Raw genomic sequence first — 21,261 nt, forward strand, 5'->3', positions numbered from 1 at the left:
TAGGAGTGGCTTTCGTCTGGCCACTCTACCTACCATAAAGACCTGATTGGTGAAGTTCTGCAGAGATGGTTGTCCTTCTGGAAGGTTCTCCCATCTCCACAGAGGAACTCTGGAGCTCTGTCAGAGTGACAATTGGGTTCTTGGTCACCTCCCTGACCAAGGCCCTTCTCTCCCAATTGCTCAGTTTTGCCTGGCGGCCAGCTCTAGGAAGAGTCTTGGTGGTTCCAAACTTCTTCCATTTAAGAATGATGGAGGCCACTGTGTTATTGGGGACCTTTAATGCTTCAGAAATGTTTTGGTACCCTTCCCAAGATTTGTGCCTGGACTAGAAACCGATTCAACATCTCTGGAGAGACCTGAAAATAGCTGTGCAGCACCACTCCCCGTCCAACCTGACAGAGCTTGAGAGGATCTGCAGAGAATAATGGGAGAAACTCCCCTAATACAGATGTGCCAAGCTTGTAGCGTCATACCCAAGAAGACTTGAGGCTGTAATCGCTGGCGAAGGTGCTTCAACAAAGGACTGAGTAAAGGGTCTAAATACTTATGTAATTGTGCATTTTCAGTTATTTCGAAAAACCTGTTTTTGCTTTGCCATTATAGGGTATTGTGTGTAGATTGACGAGGAGGGGGGGACAATTTAATCCATTTTAGAATAAGGCTGTAACGTAACAAAATGTGGATAAAGTCAAAGAGTCTGAATACTTTCCAAATACACTGTATATATACCTGCCTATCTATCTACCTCTCCCCTTCTCTCTCTCTCCACCCCCTCTATCCATCTCGCATATTCCAGTCATCTGCCGCTCCACTCCACTCTCCTCTCCACCTTTCTTTCCTATTACCTTATGTTATTTATAGTACTACATTGACATTGATTACTGCATTGCTGAGTTAGAGCTTACAAGAAAGGCATTTCACTGTACTTGAACACGTGACAATTAAACCTGAAACTATTTCAGTCATCCTTATCCTTCTCTCCACAAATCAGAACACATCTTGCCTAGCTACTCCTCTATGATTATTTTATACCCGCCCCTCCACACACCTATCTCACTTATACTAGACATACATCAATGGACTGGCATTCTGCCATCCCTTCTATGTACATACACTGTGCAGAAAATCCTAGAGGTACTGTATACATTAACTGTCTAATCTACAGGCGCAGACCGCCCCACCACCACCCCTCAAACCTCTCAATGCAAATGTCTCCTAGAATTACCCATGATTCCTAATGGGACGTGTCCGCCCATCCCTTAGTGCAACATGGCGGTGTAGAGCAGGAAACCCAAGGCCTCGGCACAGGAAGCAGAATTGATTAGTTTGTATGCAGTGATAATCGATTTAATTAGCGTACTGGTTAATGTGGGAGGGAGTGGAGAGAATGCTTTAATTGGTCATCCCTGTGGCACAGACCCTGCTTATCACTGTGTGCCATGCTACTGAGAGAGGGAGGAGACGAAGACGGATAGGTGAGGGGAGATGAGAAGAGAGAGAGGGAGGGAGGACAGGAAGACTGATAGGTGAGGGGATAAGTGGCTGGGGGAGAAGGGAAGAGACTGGAGAGGTAACAGGCAAGGTAGGACAAAGAAGAGAGAGAGAGGTGAAATAGAGAGGGAAAGGAAGGGAGGGAGAGAGAGGTGAGATAGAGACAGGGAAAGGAAAGAGAGAGAGAGAGAGGTGAGATAGAGACAGGGAAATGAAAGAGAGAGAGGTGAGATAGAGACAGGGAAAGGAAAGAGAGAGCGAGGTGAGATAGAGACAGGGAAAGGAAAGAGAGAGAGAGGTGAGATAGAGACAGGGAAAGGAAAGAGAGAGAGGTGAGATAGAGACAGGGAAAGGAAAGAGAGAGAGAGGTGAGATAGAGACAGGGAAAGGAAAGAGAGAGAGGGGTGAGATAGAGACAGGGAAAGGAAAGAGAGAGAGAGGTGAGATAGAGACAGGGAAAGTAAAGAGAGAGAGAGGTGAGATAGAGGAGGGAAAGGAATGAGAGAGCGAGGTGAGATAGAGACAGGGAAAGGCAGGAGAGAGAGGGGTGAGATAGAGACAGGGAAAGGGAAAGGAAAGAGAGAGAGAGGTGAGATAGAGACAGGGAAAGGAAGGGAGGGAGAGAGAGAGGTGAGATAGAGACAGGGAAAGGAAAGAGAGAGAGAGGTGAAATAGAGACAGGGAAAGGAAAGAGAGAGAGAGGTGAGATAGAGACCGGGAAAGGAAAGAGAGAGAGAGGTGAGATAGAGACAGGGAAAGGAAAGAGAGAGAGAGGTGAAATAGAGAGGGAAAGGAAAGAGAGAGAGAGGTGAGATAGAGACAGGGAAAGGAAAGAGAGAGAGAGGTGAGATAGAGACAGGGAAAGGAAAGAGAGAGAGGGGTGAGATAGAGACAGGGGAAGGAAAGAGAGAGAGGTGAGATAGAGACAGGGAAAGGAAAGAGAGAGAGAGGTAAGATAGAGACAGGGAAAGGAAAGAGAGAGAGGGGTGAGATAGAGACAGGGAAAGGGAAAGGAAAGAGAGAGAGAGGTGAGATAGAGACAGGGAAAGGAAGGGAGGGAGAGAGAGAGGTGAGATAGAGACAGGGAAAGGAAAGAGAGAGAGAGGTGAAATAGAGACAGGGAAAGGAAAGAGAGAGAGAGGTGAGATAGAGACAGGGAAAGGAAAGAGAGAGAGAGGTGAGATAGAGACAGGGAAAGGAAAGAGAGAGAGAGGTGAAATAGAGAGGGAAAGGAAAGAGAGAGAGAGGTGAGATAGAGACAGGGAAAGGAAAGAGAGAGAGAGGTGAGATAGAGACAGGGAAAGGAAAGAGAGAGAGGGGTGAGATAGAGACAGGGAAAGGAAAGAGAGAGAGGTGAGATAGAGACAGGGAAAGGAAAGAGAGAGAGAGGTAAGATAGAGACAGGGAAAGGAAAGAGAGAGAGAGGTGAGATAGAGACAGGGAAAGGAAAGAGAGAGAGAGGTGAGATAGAGACAGGGAAAGGAAAGAGAGAGAGGGGTGAGATAGAGACAGGGAAAGGAAAGAGAGAGAGAGGTGAGATAGAGACAGGGAAAGGAAAGGAAAGAGAGAGAGAGGTGAAATAGAGACAGGGAAAGGAAAGAGAGAGATGTGAGATAGAGACAGGGAAATGAAAGAGAGAGGTGAGATAGAGACAGGGAAAGGAAAGAGAGAGAGGTGAGATAGAGACAGGGAAAGGAAAGAGAGAGAGAGGTGAGATAGAGACAGGGAAAGGAAAGAGAGAGAGGGGTGAGATAGAGACAGGGAAAGGAAAGAGAGAGAGGTGAGATAGAGACAGGGAAAGGCAGGAGAGAGAGGGGTGAGATAGAGACAGGGAAAGGAAAGAGAGAGAGAGGTGAGATAGAGACAGGGAAAGGAAGGGAGGGAGAGAGAGAGGTGAGATAGAGACAGGGAAAGGAAAGCGAGAGAGAGAGGTGAAATAGAGACAGGGAAAGGAAAGAGAGAGAGAGGTGAGATAGAGACAGGGAAAGGAAAGAGAGAGAGAGGTGAGATAGAGACAGGGAAAGGAAAGAGAGAGAGAGGTGAAATAGAGAGGGAAAGGAAAGAGAGAGAGAGGTGAGATAGAGACAGGGAAAGGAAAGAGAGAGAGGGGTGAGATAGAGACAGGGAAAGGAAAGAGAGAGAGGGGTGAGATAGAGACAGGGAAAGGAAAGAGAGAGAGGTGAGATAGAGACAGGGAAAGGAAAGAGAGAGAGAGGTAAGATAGAGACAGGGAAAGGAAAGAGAGAGAGAGGTGAGATAGAGACAGGGAAAGGAAAGAGAGAGAGATGTGAGATAGAGACAGGGAAAGGAAAGAGAGAGAGAGGTGAAATAGAGACAGGGAAAGGAAAGAGAGAGAGAGGTGAGATAGAGACAGGGAAAAGAAAGAGAGAGAGAGGTGAGATAGAGACAGGGAAAGGAAAGAGAGAGGTGAAATATAGAAGGAAAGGAAAGAGAGAGAGAGGTGAGATAGAGACAGGGAAAGGAAAGAGAGAGAGAGGTGAGATAGAGACAGGGAAAGGAAAGAGAGAGAGAGGTGAGATAGAGACAGGGAAAGGAAAGAGAGAAAGAGGTGAAATAGAGACAGGGAAAGGAAAGAGAGAGAGAGAGGTGAGATAGAGACAGGGAAAGGAAAGAGAGAGAGGGGTGAGATAGAGACAGGGAAAGGAAAGAGAGAGAGAGGTGAGATAGAGACAGGGAAAGGAAAGAGAGAGAGAGGTGAGATAGAGACAGGGAAAGGAAAGAGAGAGAGAGGTGAGATAGAGACAGGGAAAGGAAAGAGAGAGAGAGGTGAGATAGAGACAGGGAAAGGAAAGAGAGAGAGAGGTGAGATAGAGACAGGGAAAGGAAAGAGAGAGAGAGGTGAGATAGAGACAGGGAAAGGAAGGGAGGAGAAAACATGTTGAATCATGCTGCCGCTGTAGAGTGGGGCTGTATGCTTGGAATGTGTGTATGTGAATGTGGGGTTGTGTCTCTAAGTACAGTTGAATTGACCCTTGACCTCTCGTCCTTCCCAGGGGTGAGCGATTCAGTGTCACATACGGCCCAGCCAGATGACCCCTCCCAGACCGCTGACCCACCTGTACTACTGGACCTCCCTGAGAACAGATCTACTGTCCCGTGAGTCACACCCACACAAACACACACACACACACATACACCTTAACACTCCATATAATACATCTGCTGACGCACATACACTCACCCACTCACATACACTAAGAGGCCAGTTTATTAGGTACTTCACCCCTTTCACGAAAATGGTTCACTCCTACAGACAGTGAGTCAGGTGGCTGTGGCTTGCTATATAAAGCAGGCAGACGAGCATCATCGAGGCATTCAGTTACTGTTTGATTGAACTTTAGAATGGGCAAAACGAGTGACCTAAGCGACTTTGAGCATGGTATGATTGTCAGTACCGGTTCCCGGTATTTCAGAAACGGATGGCCTCCTAGGCTTTCACGCACGACAGTGTCTAGGGTTTACAGAAAATGGTGTGACAAGCTAAAAACATCCAGTCAGCGTCCAGTCAGTTCAACATCCAGTCAGGTCGAAGGAGAATGGCAAGAATCGTGCAAGCTAACAGACGGGCCACAAGCAGGAAAATAACTACGCAGATCAACAGTGGTGTGCAGAACAACATCTCGGAATGCACAACTCATCTATTCTCGTCACGGATGGGTTATTGCAGCAGACGACCACACCGGGTTCAACTAAAAAATGTTTAGCCATTCCCCTGAGAATTCAGGCTGTTCTGGATGCAAAGGGGGTCTGACCCGGTACTAGATGGGTGTACCTAATAAACGATCCACTGAGTGTATATCCACACACACCCGTATACATCCATTCTCTCTCCCTCTGTTTCCAGACTGTCCTGCAGTTCAGCGAGTTTGGACATTGTCACAATGCCGCAGAGAGAGATAACAGTCCTTGTTTCCCCGTGTGCTCAGTATTAAATGTGTATGTTTATACCACACCACGTCGCCAGTGTTCACACACCAGACTACACAGCACTCAACAGCAAGTGTCAGAACAGAAGCCCCAAGAAAATAATAGATTTTCATACTTGACTGGTAGCAAGTGGATACTTTGTCCTCTTTTTTGTTATTTTTCCCCACTCCTCTCTGTAGCTTTCCCTTATAATTTCTCGGCCACTCCATCTTGCAGGATGATGTGTGGACAAGGTGGATTTAGCCTGACAAAGGTCACTAATATAGTCCTCTCTGCGCAGCTCCTCTGTTAATACTCCCTGAATAGAGATCTTTGTTAATAAGGAGCTAGGCGAGTAGCGTCTCACAAAAGCAGCCCTGTTGTGGTAATTGCCTCGTCATTTGCAGCCCGAACACGTCAGGCGCTTAAAGTCAGTCATTAGCACTGGGATAATGCATGTGAGGACCTCGGTCTCCTGCGTCAGGACGATAACATCTCCCCGGATGTTTGGCCTGTTTTTTTAAGTGACACACACACATACACTCAGTAGATAAACACACAAGCATAGTGTGCATGAGCGCTCTGCACACATAAACACAAACAGAGACATGCGCAAAATGTTTTAAGATGAGAAGACATTGATTTAGACTGGCATAGTGACTGGGGATAGAGAAGTGGTTTGGTGTACATTCTGTCTTAGTTTCTTTAATTAATTCCCCCCTCTCTCTCTCTTCTTCTCTTAGGCCAGCACGAGATTCCCCTGACAGGTGCACCAGTCACTTTGATGCAGTGGCCCAGATTCGCGGGGAAGCCTTCTTTTTTAAAGGTACAGAGAGGGGCCAGAGGGAGAGAGAACAGTTTGTGGCGTTGAGAACAGTTTGTGGCGTTGCCTGCGATCAATATAAAAGGCAGCCAAGCATCTCTCTCAGAGTTCCACACACACCTTCACACTCAACGGACAGACAGACAGATAGACAGACCCTGGAGGGGCCCATGGTCCAATGTTGACTGTAAAACTATAGATAGATTCTTAATTAACATCTGTTAACCTCAAGAGATCTCCATGGTAATATAAAAAGTTTTATTTGGTCTGTATGTTATGGACAATGTTAATAGCTTGTAGAGCTGCAGATTAAAAAGTATTATACAACGGGTGGGTCTAATCCTGAATGGTGATTGGTTAAAACCTAAATCTAGCCGGTGTCTATTCCACAAGTTACCACCGGCTAAATCTATGACGTTGAAATGCCTATTTACGCTGTCCCATCTGACTGCGCAGCCAGGCAATTTATGAACTTGATCTCCAGTATCTCACATTTCTTTTAGACCAGCATTTAGATTTCAACAACATTTTGTATAAACCTTGCTGTCTGTCTCCGACATTTGCAACATTGTTTCAATATGCAAATTCAATCTCCAGCTGTCCCATAGTAATGAACTTGTCGGGATGAGACAGACAGGCAACTTTTCTCAGCCATTCGAAATCATGAATCAGCATAATTTTTATGGATATATACAAAGAACTATCAATAGAAAACAGGTCAAACGAAACGAAGTGCAGCTAGTTTGCAGTCTTTCCAGCTTCAGTTTGAAGTGATTGTGTTAGCTGTGTTGTTGGCTAGCTCCTCTGAACAACAGTGTCCTGACGAGAGAGAATATTTTCTATGCCAGGTGAAATCGTGCCTCATTAGCTCATTGTTATGGATGTATCCAAATAAATGTCACTAGACAACAGCTTAAACAAACGCAAATGTAGCTACTTTGCTGTTATTCTGGCTGCAATGTTTGACGTGACTGTAAGTCAGCTGTAGTTGGCTAGCTAGCAAGCAAGGGATAAGAACGTTGTCAGGCAGTATGGCAATGAAACATTTAGAACAAACGACTGGGTCGAGTCCATAGATACAGAACAAAAAGACTGAACGACTGGGTTGTTGCTCTGGCAACCGAACCTATACAATGAATGACCAGCCGGCTTGGGTAGCAACCCTAGATTTGTGTCGGGACTATATCTTGTGGAAGGATGAAAGTATGAATACATTTATCAAAATAACATTTTTAATGAAAATATGTCAATCACTATTTGAATATGTTGGTAACACGTTGTATAAAAGTGATAATGACATTGAAACCGGTGTTTGGAGGATATATTGGCACGGTTTGCCTGCCCTCGACCTTGTCTTGGGCCTAACAACACCCGTGCCAATAGATCCTCCAAACACTGGCTCCTCTGGCATTATCACTTAAATAATACAGAGGCTGTGACCCAACTCAGACAAACTTAGTCTAAAGTTGTCCAACACAGATACTGGAAGCCAGGCTGAATCTGCCTCTCTGTGTTCGCTTGGTTTGTTCAGCCAGTTGAGTGCCTAACCGGGTACAATCTCCTCTACGGCATCCACACATGTTTGTCCTGTGGACCATTTGAATATGGACAACAGCGTAAACAAGCACACTCACAAATAAACATTGACACACAGGATGTATACAAACACACACTTTTCACTAGCGTACACACATACAGTACACTCCCACACATACACAAGTGTGTACCCACATTCACACAAACACTTAACCAGGCCACGGGGCCAGATGGATTACCAGGACGTGTACTTAGAGCATGAGCGGACCAAGTGGCAAGTGTCTTCACTGACATTTTCAACCTCTCCCTGACTAGTCTGTAATACCTACGTTTCAAGCAGACCACCATAGTCCCTGTGCCCAAAAAAGTGAAGGTAACCTGCCTAAATGATTACCGCCCCGTGACACGCACGTCAGTAGCCATGAAGTGCTTTGAAAGGCTGGTCATGGCTCACATCTACAGAAACCAGAAACCCTAGACCCACTCCAGTTCGCATACCGCCGCAACAGATCCACAGATGACGCAATCTCAATCACACTGCCCTTTCCCACCTGGACAAAAGGAACACCTATGTGAGAATGCTGTTCATTGACTACAACTCAGTGTTCAGCACCATAATGCCCACAAAGCTCATCACTAAGCTAAGGACCCTGGAACTAAACACCTCCATCTGCATCTGGATCCTGGACTTCCTGACTGGCCGCCCCCAGTTGGTGAGGGTAGGCAACAACACATCTGCCACGCTGATCCTCAACACGGGGGCCCCTCAGGGGTGTGTACTTAGTCCCCTCCTGTACTCATTGTTCACCCATGACTGCATGGCCAAGCACGACTCCAACACCACCATTAAGTTTGCTGACGACACGACGGTGGTTGGCCTGATCACCGACAACAATGAGATAGCCTACAGGGAGGAGGTCAGAGAACTGGCAGAGTGGTGCCAGGACAACAACCTCTCCCTCAATGTGAGCAAGAAAAAGTAGCTGATTGTGCACTACAGGAAAAGGAGGGCCGAACACCCCCCCATTCACATCGACGGGGCTGTAGTGTAGAGGGTTGAGAGTTTCAAGTTCCTTGGTGTCTACATCGCCAACAAACTATCATGGTCCAAACACACCAAGACAGTCGTGAAGAGGGCACGACATCGCCTGAAAATATTTTGCATGGGTCCCCAGGTCCTCAAAAAGTTTTACAGCTACTCCATCGAGAGCATCCTGACTGGTTGCATCACCACATGGTATGGCAACTGCTCGGCATCTGACCGTAAGGCGCTACAGAGGGTAGTGAGTACGGCCCAGTAAATCACTGGGGCCAAGCTTCCTGCCATCCAGGACATCTATACTAGGCGGTGTCAGAGGTGTCATTGACAATCCCCCCTCACCTTTGTTTTTACACTGCTGCTACTACCCCCTGTATAGCCTCGTTATTGTTATTTTATTATGTTACTTTTTTTTCTTTTTTTTTTCTTTTTAGTTTATTTAGTAAATATTTTCTTAACTCTATTTTCTTAAAACTGCATTGTTGGTTAAGGGCTTGTAAGTAAGCATTTCACGGGTAAGGTCTACACCTGTTGTAATTGGCGCATGTGACAAATAAAATTTGATTTGATTTGAATGACTTTGTACCCGTCCTCCTTTACCTATTTTTTCTCCCTACATTTATGTTCTTCCTACTTTCTCTCTCTTCCTCCTCCTAGGGAAGTATTTCTGGCGTCTGACGCGGGAGAAGCACCTGGTGTCTCTGCGTCCGGCTCAGATCCACAGGTTCTGGAGAGGCCTGCCTACCAACCTAGACAGTGTGGATGCTGTCTACGAGAGACCTGGGGACCATAAGATAGTCTTCTTCAAAGGTACCCAACCCAGAAACCCAACCATGGTTGTGGTGGTGGCAAGGAGGTCAACCATATACCAACTATGTTACATCAACTATGAAAGGGAGTGTTGTGATGTAATTTGAAGGTTTTTGATTTGTTCGAGGAGACTGTTATGACTATTATTCTGAAGTGTCAAGGCTGTTCAAATAAATGTGAAGGTGTTCTGAGAAACACGTGAAAAGAGGTCCATCAAGTGATGTGTCATTATGGGCTTTGAACTTTGATAACGGTTTTATGGATGATAGAGGGCTTAAAAATGCAATCAACCTTACAAAATCACAAAAACAAGGACATCTCTCTTACACCTCTTAGTAAAAATGTTTCTTTCTCTGTCTGTATTTCAAGGTCAATTGAATATTTTCATCACAAAACACATGTATTTTTTATATATTTTTGAGTTTACGGCACCTGGTATTTCCAGGCGGTCTCCCGACCCAGTACTAACCAGGTCCGACCCTGAACAGGTGTGTTCAGGGTGGTATGGCCACAAGCCTGTTTTTTTACCCCATTTTCTCCCTGAATTTGGTCCCTTGGCTCATCTCTGTAACTCTTCAATGTGCTCGGGAGAGGCAAAGGTGTTTTCTGAAACATGACTCACCTGGCCACCTATTTCTTATCACATTGCTCTCTAACCCGGATGTCAGCCGCACCAATGTGTCGGAGGAAACACCTTTCGACTGATGACCGGAGTCAGTTTACAGACGCCCGGCCCAGACACAACATAATCCAGCCTCTCCAACAGAATCCAGGTAGAATCAGGAATTCCCCAGGGCAGCTATCTAGGCCACTTACTTTTTTCAATCTTTGAGTAAAGCCAGTGTGTCTATGTATGCAGATGACTCAACACTATACACGTCAGCTACTACAGCAACTGAAATGACTGCAACACAAAGAGCTGCAGTTAGTTTCAGAATGGGTGTCAAGGCATAATTAGTCCTACATATTTAAAAAACTAAAAGCATTGTATTTGGAACAAATCATTCACTAAACCATAAACCTCAATTAAATATTGTAATAAATAATGTGGAAATTGAGCATGTTGAGGTGACTAAACTGCTTGGAGTAACCCTGGATTATAAACTGTCATGGTCAAAACATATTGATACAACAGTAGCTAAAAGGGAGAGAAGTCTGTCCATAATAAAGCTCTGCTCTACCTTCTTAACAGCACTATCAACAAGGTAGGTCCTACAGGCCCTAGTTTTGTCGCACCTGGACTACTGTTCAGTCGTGTGGTCAGGTGCTACAAAGAGGGACCAAATTGCAATTGGCTCAGAACAGGGCAGCACGGCTGGCCCTTGGATGTACACAGAGAGTGAACATTAATAATATGCATGTCAATCTCTCCTGGCTCAAAGTGGAGGAGAGATTGACTTCGTCAATACTTGTATTTGTGAGAGGTGTTGACATGTTGAAAAAACAGAGTTGTCTGTTTAAACGACTAGCACACAGCTCAGACACCCATGCATACTATGGGAGGCGCAGACTATGGGAGACGCACAGTACTACATAGAGCTATGACAACATGGAACTCTATTCTACATAAGGTAACTGATAAAAGCAGTAGAATCAGATTTAAAAAACAGATACAAATACACCTTATGGAACAGCGGGGACTGTGAAGCAACACAAACATAGGCACAGAGACATGCATACACACACATGATAACCGACGCACTATACACACGTACACATGGATTTTATGTGGTAGTGGAGTAGGGGCCTGAGAGCAGAAATCTGTTATAAATGCATTGTAATGTTTTTAAAATTGTATAACTGCCTTAATTTTGTCAGACCCCAGGAAGAGTCAGCAGTTAATGGGGATCCATAATAAATACAAATACAAATAACTACAAGGAGTTGCTAGAGCATGATGAGCCAAGGAAAGCACCACCGTCAAACCCTCCCCTATCCCGGATGGCCAATTGTGCGCCGTTCTATGGGGCTCCCTATCACGTCAGATCTGCGCCACCCAGGACCCACAAAACACATTTAATCACTTTCATCTAGCTGAGTTATCAAATTAGTTGTTTTTTTCTTCGGTTTGGTGCTATTTTCACAAGTATGTGGTGAATGCCCCCTATCTTATGTTCAGAACCTTTGATTGGGCATTCATTGGGGTTTCACACATCTTTCACCCCTGAGTCATTCATGCAAGTGTTTTCTGGTAAATACCATGAGAACATTTTGTTTAGTCACCAATACATAAGATAATGTTAAGCTCACCATTTAGACATTTTAACTACCATTAAATCCAATAGCTAAAAATACAAGATACAAATTTCAAAACTGAATAGTAGATTTCCGTACAGAATTTGGCTATAACTTGACATAAACAATTTTTTAAATAATTTGTATCCAATGGCAGGTTGTGAACATGTGGAGAAATGTCAGGCCCTGTGATAGACTAGCGTCCTGTCCAGGGGGCGTACTTGTACATCAAACAGCCTCGCCCAACAGAAACAGGAGATAGGCTTCTGCTCCGATGAGTGGCGGCTCGCACAAGCCAAGGCTACTTTTACAGTTTCATTATTCTTATGCAATACATACATAGGAAAAACCATGACATGCTTTACAATACCCCTAGTATTGTAAAACAGTTGGCTATTGTAAAAACATAGTCAGTGTTGTAGGCCATTTCTTCCCCATGCAACATTGTCAAGATCACCTTTTCTATGTGACTTGTCAACTGATACAGAATCGCCTGTCTCTCTGCTTGAAATTCATCAGCTTACAGTGCAACAATGAAATTCAGATAATGAGTGGAATATATGCAAATCAAATCAAATTGTATTAGTCACATGCGCCGAATACAACAGGTGTGCGTACACCTTACAGTGAAATGCTTACTTACGAGCCGCTAACCAACAATGCAGTTTTAAAAAATAAGGATAATAAGAAGAAATAAAAATAACAAGTAATTAAAGAGCAGCAGGAAAATAACAATAGCGAGACTATGTACAGGGGGGTACCGGTACAGAGTCAATGTGCGGGGGCACCGGTTAGTTGAGGTAATATGTACATGTAGGTAGAGTTATTAAAGTGACTATGCATAGATGATAACAACAGAGAGTAGCAGCGGTGTAAAAGAGGGGGTGGGGGGGCAATGCAAATAGTCTGGGTAGCCATTTGATTAGATGTTCAGGAGTCTTATGGCTTGGGGGTAGAAGCTGTTAAGAAGCCTTTTGGACCTAGACTTGATGCTCCGGTACTGCTTGCCGTGTGGTAGCAGAGAGAACAGTCTATGACTAGTGTGACTGGAGTCGTTGACAATTTTTAGGGCCTTCTACAACCCAGGTAAATCAGTGCATTGTATACTACACTATAATTCCAAATGGTAGCACATGGTGGCTATTTCCACTTTGTCCTACTGAAGCACCCTGGCTGATGGAGAAGAATGGTTTTACCTTCCAACACAAATTAATGTCAAATTGATACATTTATGAGGTGAAAATATATCATTTTACAGTGTTCAGCAGAATCAAACTATACGTTAACTAGGCAATACATCATTTTGGTTCAGTAGTTATCAGTTTTGAGCAGTTTAATTACTGTAAGTGATAGTTTATTGTATTGTTAACAAATGACAAGAAAATCATATCAAAAGTAAGGTAAATATAGAATTTTGAAAAGCATATACATGTACTTAGAAAGAGTGATTTGGTGCAGTGAACAAGTGACTTTGCGAATGTATTTATTGTATTCAGTCTATTGAAAATGTGCTTCGAGTTTTGAAACATGAGCCATTTTGATGACCTGTTTAGATTTTTGTGATTAGAGTTGTGAAAATGTACCACGTACTTCTGAAAATTGCACCAAAGTGATTGGGAAAAAAATGTAAACAACTTATCCAGTTATCTCTCGTTGATTGACGTTCCTTTGTCCCGCCTCCTCAGGACTAAAGTATTGGATATTCAAGGACAACAACGTGGAGGAGGGTTATCCTCGGCCAATCAGTGACTTCGGCCTGCCCATGGAGGGCGTGGACGCAGCCTTCGTGTGGCTCCACAACGACAAGACCTACTTCTTCAAGGACAACCACTACTGGCGCTATGACGACCATCTACGGCGTATGGATCTGGGCTACCCCAAAGACAGCACACTGTGGAAGGGGGTCCCTCCCCAACTAGACGACGCCATGCGATGGTCGGATGGTGAGTATTAGACAAATGCACACACACACACACAGTTCCTCTGCGTCCACATCACCGAGGACTTGACATGGACTAACAACACCACCACTCTTGTCAAGAGGGCGCAACAGCGTCTCTACCTCCTAAGGCGGCTGAAGAAATTCGGCCCTGGGTCCTCTCCAAATACTACCGCTGTACCATCGAGAGAGTCCTGACTGGTTGCATTGCGGCCTGGCACGGGAATTGCTCCGTCCACGACCGCAAGGCACTCCAGCGGGTGGTGAAGACGGCCCAGTACATCACTGGGAACGTGCTCCCGCCATCGGAACGGTGTGGAAAGGACTCCGCATCATCAAGGACCCACACACCCCAGTCATGAGCTGTTCACTCCCTTACCGTCGGGCAGTCACTTGAACTGGACTGACCACCTGCACTGATTCTCCGCACCTTAGCACACATACACTCACTCATGCAGACAGACATATACACTCACTTCTCAGTTTATTAGGTACACCCATCTAGGACTGGGTCGGACCGCCCTTTGCCTTCAGACCAGCCTGAATTCTTTGAGGTATTCTACTGAAAATTTCCACAAGGATGTTGGTCCATGCTGAAGCGATGGTATCACTCAGTTTCTGCAGATTGGACGGCGGTACATTCATGCTGCGAACAGCCTGTTCTCTCATCCCAAAAATGCTCTATTGGGTTGAGGTCTGAGGACTGCGCAGGCCACTCAAGTAAACTGAACTCGCTGTCATGTTCTAGGCAATACTTTCCCCTCCTCAATTGTACATTGTTGGTGATCGCTTGCCTACTGAAGCCGCTTCTTCTTGTTTTTAGCTGATAGGAGTGGAACCTGTTGTGATCGTCTTCTGCAATAGCCCATCCATGACAAGGATCAACGAGTTGTGCGTTCAGAGATGCCGTTCTGCACACCACTGTTGTACTGCACCGTTTATTTGTCTGTTGTGTCCCGCCTTTTCACTTGCACGATTCTTGCCATTCTCCTTTAACCTCTCTCATCAACGAGTAGTTTTCGGCCACAGGACTTCAGCTGAATGGATGTTTTTTGTTTCTCACACCATTCTTGGTAAACTCTGGCTCCGGCACGCCTGGCACTGACGATCATACCACGCTCAAAGACGTTTAGGTCATTCGTTTTGCCCATTCTAACGTTCAATCGAACAGTAACTGAATGCCTCTGCCTGTCTGCCTGCTTTATATAGCAAGCCGCGGCCACGTGAATCACTGTCCGCAAGAGCGATCCATTTTCGTGAACAGGGTGCCGAATAAATTGTACCTAATAAATTGGTCGCTGATTTTACATTCATGCTACACACGTCACAGCTGCTTCTACCAGACTTATTTTAGTGCTCAGTTCTTACACTGCCCCCCCATCCCCTCCTTCCCTAATATATGTGTAAATATTGGACTATACATTGTGCCTTCCTGTACTATACTTATGATAAAAAGTGTATTCTATTCTACTACTTTTCTATTCTTATCTTTTATTATTTATTATTGTCGACAAGGAACCTACAAGTAAGCATTTCATTGGATGATGTATACCATACAAATCCCGTATGACTAATAAAACTTGAAACACACCAGTGGAGGCTGCTGAGGGGAGGACGGCTCATAATAATGTCTAGAACAGAGCAAATAGAATGGCATCAAACACATGGAAACCATGGAAACCATGCATTTGATCTATTTGATACCATTCCATTAATTCCACTCCAATCTTTACCACGAGCCCATCCTCCCCAATAAAGGTGCCACCAACCTCCTGTGACACACACACACACATCAACAAGCTAATCATACACATATACTCTCACATACACACTCCATATACACACGACACTCACTTCTAAACACTCACACAATACAAGCTAAATACTTACACATACAGTACACTGCACTAACACAAAAATAACAAGCATTTGTCAAAAAGAACGCACAAATAATGGAGTACCTCACTGTATTTTATTAATGCTTGCCCTTAGGGTACTGACAGGAGGTTTAGTTCCACATCCACTAGACTAGCCCACACTGGATACTTTTTCTCTCCACTCCCCCCTGCTTATAATATAATAATAATAAATGCTATTTAGCAGACGCTTTTATCCAGAGCGACTTACAGTCATGTGTGCATACATTTTATGTATGGGTGGATTTGAACCTATTATCCCGGCATTGCAAATGCCATGCTCTACCAACTGAGCTACAAAAGACCAGGGCTCATAGGGCTCTACTCTGGTCAGAAGTAGTGCATAATAGGGTGTCATTTGGGAAAACCATAGTGTTTGGGTGAATGGGGCTGGCTGGTCCAGGAAGGAGAGCGAAAGTAGCTGAGCTGAGTCTGTATTTTCATTGTTGGGTCGTCATGGCAGCAAGCGTCTGCAGCTGGGATATGTTTGTGAGTGTGTGTGTGCGTGCGTGCGTGCGTGCGAGAGAGCAGGATGGTGCTAGGGCATCATGTCTCAGCTCATGCACAGCATTCTCAGCAGTGAGCTCCATATTCATGCCTATCTCAGAGTAAGACCCTTAATCATGGAGGGCCAATCTAACTGCAATTAAAGTACACTCACCACCTTAAACATTGGGAAATATTTACATAAATCATATCACACCAAAGCACACATGCATTATACTCACCTCTCCATCTGTCTCACACAAACTCAAGCCCACACACACACAAACAAACAGTCAAGCCTTCACTGTAGCTTCGTAGCACACGCATATCAAATAGCTTATCAAAATTCTTCAGTAACACACAAAGGCATTACACACACACAAACATGGCACGAGCCCAGTCTTCACATGAGCGCTACTCTCATTCAGGGTCCGGGCTCTTTACCACTTCCAGCTCCAGAGGTCCTGCTCAGAGCTGATTGATGTGTGTGTGTAAGCACAAGCCAAGTATAAAAGCAAGAGTCCCCATACAGCCTGAGCTACCAGAGTGGAAGCACACACTCACACACACAGACCTGTGGGCCTGGGAACTGGAAGCACATCAGAGAGCTCTCTCTCCAGGCCTATTCCATCACCTCAGGAAGAGAGAGAGCTGTGGCGACAGGGATGGAGAGAGGGAGAGATAGTGCTAGGGAGGATGAGAGCTAGGGAGGGAGGGAGAGAGAGGGAGAGATAGCGGCTGGGAAGGAGGAGACAGATAGACAGGAAGGGATGGAGAGAGGGAGAAAGACAGAGATAAGGGAGGAAAAAAATGACATGCGAGAGAGGGAGAGTTTATTTTGTGTAAAAAACGAACTGGTGGATAGAGAGAGCAGCCTGGTAGGAAAACAGTGCGACAGAATCAAGCGACATTGATGTATTACCATAGCAATAGCAATCATCATCACAGTCCCCTTGTAGTCCTCATGCAGCCTCTGTCTTCTTCCTCTCCTTCAGATTCCTCATACTTCTTCAAGGGGAAGGAGTACTGGCGCGTGGTTGGCAGTGATATGGAGGTGGAGGCTGGGTACCCACGGCCCATAGGAAAGGACTGGCTGGTGTGCACAGAGATGCAGTCGGACTCCCCAGCCACAGAGGCCAATAACACAGCTAACACGCGGCTACATGGGCAGCACCACACCGACCATGCCGAAAATGGCTACGAGGTATGCTCCTGCACTTCTGATTCTGCTTTACCCCTGGGAGCCCGGCCCTCACCCTCCCCCCTCTGGCTGCTCACCCCTCTTATGACTCTCTCAGTGGTACAATCCTACGTCCCTCTATGATGTAAGTAGAGGTGAGCAGCCTCACTCTGTGACATGAAGTACAGCAGCCAATCTGATGAGAGTGGGGAAGTGGCTTAAGGGGTACTGTCAGACCAGCTTCACCGTCCGACAAAACGATGACTGGAGGAATTAGCTCTTATTGTTATCATTATCTGAATTGGGATCCTCGTTGTTAATTAGTTTTTTTGTGTTTTGTTATTTATTATATTCAATGGATCAACATGCTTTTAAACTATTTATGTTAAAATTATGATATTGGATTGAATTAGAAATGTGATAACATGACAAATGAAAATAGTTTGTCAATTTGATTATAGTTATAAGTTCACAGCAAAATAGTTCCTCTGTGACTAAGCAGTCTAGCAAGAGAGTGGTACTCTGGGATGCCGCACGCCCTGTCCCCTTGTTCCTGCAATCACTATAAGTGCTTTAAGAACCCTCGCACATACACAGACCACTCCATGTGCGGTTTCTATGGACTGAGCTAGCTGGGAAATAATGTTCCGTCTCTGCTCACTCGCTCAAATGGTAATGTCTGGTCTGGCCGGATGGACACTACGCTCTCATTGGACAGCTTGCTCTCATACTGAGTTTTTAATGTCAGGACTATCTGGATGGAATGAACACTACTTCCTGTAATGACACTGACTGTCCTTCCTTGACTGCACTCACGTGCCCTTTTGTGACCTTTGCACCTGTATCTTTTTTTTCTTTTCTCAGCTCAGTAACAGTAGCACCTCCTGCCGTTATCAGAGAGGGTAACCTGTTAGTATTGATTATTAGGACGTATTTTTGTAATAAACACAGAGGGATTGTGGTTGAGCCCTACTCGGGGATGTGCATGATGTGGTTTTCATAATGCCTTGGTCTTGTCTGGTCTGTGGTCAGGTCAGTGGTCACCACAGTGATCAGCGGTCTATAATAACCAACAGTCACCCAGGGACACCGTTCTCCTTCTCCAGTGGACATCTCTCCTAACATGAACTTTCTGTAAGGATAGAGGGGATGCCTGGGTACAGGGCAGTGGCAGGACATGGATATCCACCAGAGACCTGCCTGCTGAGAGGAGTGCACCCACTCACTACACAACTGGATTTATTAATATTGCTAAGATATATTTACTTACAGTCTATATATATATATATTGAATATAAATTGAACTTTTCAGCTCAAATATATCTGTATATATTTGAAAATATATGTGTATATATATATACAGATATATTTGAGCTGAAAAGTTCAATGGCAGTTGCCTTAAAAAAACATGTACATTTTAAGCCGTCTTTTCTAAGGTGAAATATTTTTGTAGGAAAATAAAGAGGGGGTAAGAGAGAGAGTGTGTGCTGGGTTGTGTAATGATTTTGTGTCACAGGGAGCCCAGGACACGCGACAGCTGCAGTCACAGGCTGGCAGTTACTTTCTGGTTTGAGTTGTTGGGAGCCATGTTTCCCATGTACAGGCAGGTTATTGTTTCCTCACTCCAAAACCATGCTAATCAAGATGTGCTCTCCTCCTGGTAATAAGACATCTTCTTCTACATTGATTCCTTGTTTCAGATCTGTTTATTCAGGATTATGTGTATACATAATATATTATACGTATGTATGTTTTGTCATAAGAATCAGTGACTTTTGAGAGGAAGACTGAACAATGTTGACTTAGTAAATAGAGACCATAAAACTCCAGACATTATTGACTCAAGGATAAAGAAATGTGAGGCAGACACTCAGGAAGCAGACACGCACACAAACAATGCATGCCGTGAGGATTGATACAAACAGTTGTCTTGGTAGCCAGATTTTTCAGCATTAAAACCTGTTAGATGTAAAGTCCCCTGTTTTGGGGACCTGCGTGGTTCTGGTACCGGTTCCAACCAACATTTTTGCTTATAAATCGTTATGTGGACATCATACTTTAGATTGAAATGGCTTGCATTGAGTGGTAGCCTTAATTCTCAGGGACACAGGAGTATGTCTCTTCTGCCTGTGTGACGCAGGATGTAAAATCTGACACCACTTGAAGCTGGGATGTCCTTCCTACCATTTAATTCGCTCTTCCAACTGTCCATCAACTCCTGGTTGAACCCTATGTTACAGCCGCTAACGGATATGCCTGGAATCCTTACGTCATAACGCAAAAGGAGAAAGTGGTTTCGTCACTGTAGCACATTCAGAGATCGATTTACAACCAGTAATCTAAAATAAATCATAGATTTTAAACAAAAAACACTTTCTGTTTGTCCTAGACTGACAATATTAATATGAGATGAAAGGCAAGTTCCTAGCACGCTAGAGCTTTGTGAGACATTCATAGCGATGGAGGCAGACGTTTTGCTCAAGAGAGACATTTAGAAAATATGCAAATTTTCTCAAACACTAAATATATAACCTGAACAAAAATATAAACGCAACATGCAACAATTTACAATTTCAAAGATTTTACTTAGTTACAGTTCAAATAAGAAAATCAATCTATTAAAATAAATTCAATAGGCTCTAATCTACGGATTTCACATGACTGGGAATACAGATATGTATCTGTTGGTCACAGATACGTCAAAAAAAAAAGGTATCAGAAAACCCGTCAGTATCTGGTGTGACCACCATTTGCCTCGTGTAGCATGGCACATCTCCTTCGCATAGAGTTGATCAGGCTGTTGATTGTGGCCTGTGGAATGTTGTCCCACTCCTCTTCAATGGCTGTGCGAAGTTACTGGATATTGGCGGGAACTGGAACACGCTGTCATGCACGTTGATCCAGAGCATCCCAAAAATGCTCAATGGGTGACATGTCTGGTGAGTAAGCAGGCCATGGAAGAACTGGGACATTTTTAGCTTCCAGGAATTGTGTATAGATCCTTGCGACGTGGGGACGGCATTAACATGCTGAAACATAAGGTGATGGTGACGGATGAATGGCATGACAATAGAGTCCCACAGTGGAGGTGTCATTATACCCATAAAACCTAGCGTCAAACAGGGAAATGGTTCCAATCGTTTTTCCACTATTTTAGAAACACTTTAAATAAGGGCTGTGTTTGATGTAGGCTTGTACAAACATGTATTTTACATTTAGGAAGGTAAAATCTTATAGTTAGTCGTTTTATAAATTGATTATACTATATTTAGAAAGAAAGAATTTCAAGCCTGATTCATACAGGTTTGTTGAATAGGAAAAACATCATATAAAATATTTAATATTCTCATGTTTGTATCATATACTAACTATGAGCTTGTGTCCTCAAAACTGACTAAACCTCAGCAATTTATATCTATTAGTACCCCAAAGGTGAGATTTTTTCATTTCTTGGAGTATGTATTACTATTTATTGTTTATGGTCCTCTCATGATAAAGAATTACTTTTGGGGATTACGTAATTACATTTTCGATGACATTAAGTTACGTTTAAGACGTTAAGAAATGAGCAGCCAGAGAAAAGCAGCAGTGGGTGTGGTGTGTGTTTATTGCACTCCTGGGTCTGGATTTATGCTGTTTTGTAGTTCAATTTAGTTTTAAAAAAGCCACTTAATCCATTTCTGCTTAGAGCAGAATTTTTTTCCCTCCATGCCACACTGGTACTAATGAGTGCCCACAGGCCCAGGTAGGGAGATGGGCACGCTGCAGTGGGTCTGACTCATTTCATGGAGAACATAAGCAGCACAACGCCACTTCAAAATAAAAGGATCCACAGAGGAGGAAGGAATAGGGCTGTTACGGTGACCATATTACCAGCAG

General features: G+C 44.3%; 1 protein-coding gene across 1 annotated transcript in view; it reads left to right on the top strand.

The window, feature by feature from the left end:
• The window catches only part of LOC139544027 (matrix metalloproteinase-17-like), a 100,570-nt gene extending 80,645 nt beyond the window's left edge, over nucleotides 1-19,925 (top strand). Inside the window, exons 6-10 of the mRNA XM_071350699.1 lie at nucleotides 4,506-4,608; nucleotides 6,162-6,244; nucleotides 9,474-9,626; nucleotides 13,547-13,804; nucleotides 17,198-19,925. Of these exons, the coding sequence (XP_071206800.1) occupies nucleotides 4,506-4,608; nucleotides 6,162-6,244; nucleotides 9,474-9,626; nucleotides 13,547-13,804; nucleotides 17,198-17,526 (926 nt within the window). The 3' untranslated portion in view covers nucleotides 17,527-19,925. The remainder of the gene's footprint in view (nucleotides 1-4,505; nucleotides 4,609-6,161; nucleotides 6,245-9,473; nucleotides 9,627-13,546; nucleotides 13,805-17,197) is intronic.
• The last annotated feature ends 1,336 nt before the right edge of the window (nucleotides 19,926-21,261 follow it).

This window comes from Salvelinus alpinus, chromosome 18, assembly GCF_045679555.1.
Source record: "Salvelinus alpinus chromosome 18, SLU_Salpinus.1, whole genome shotgun sequence".
Classification (NCBI taxonomy): domain Eukaryota; kingdom Metazoa; phylum Chordata; class Actinopteri; order Salmoniformes; family Salmonidae; genus Salvelinus; species Salvelinus alpinus.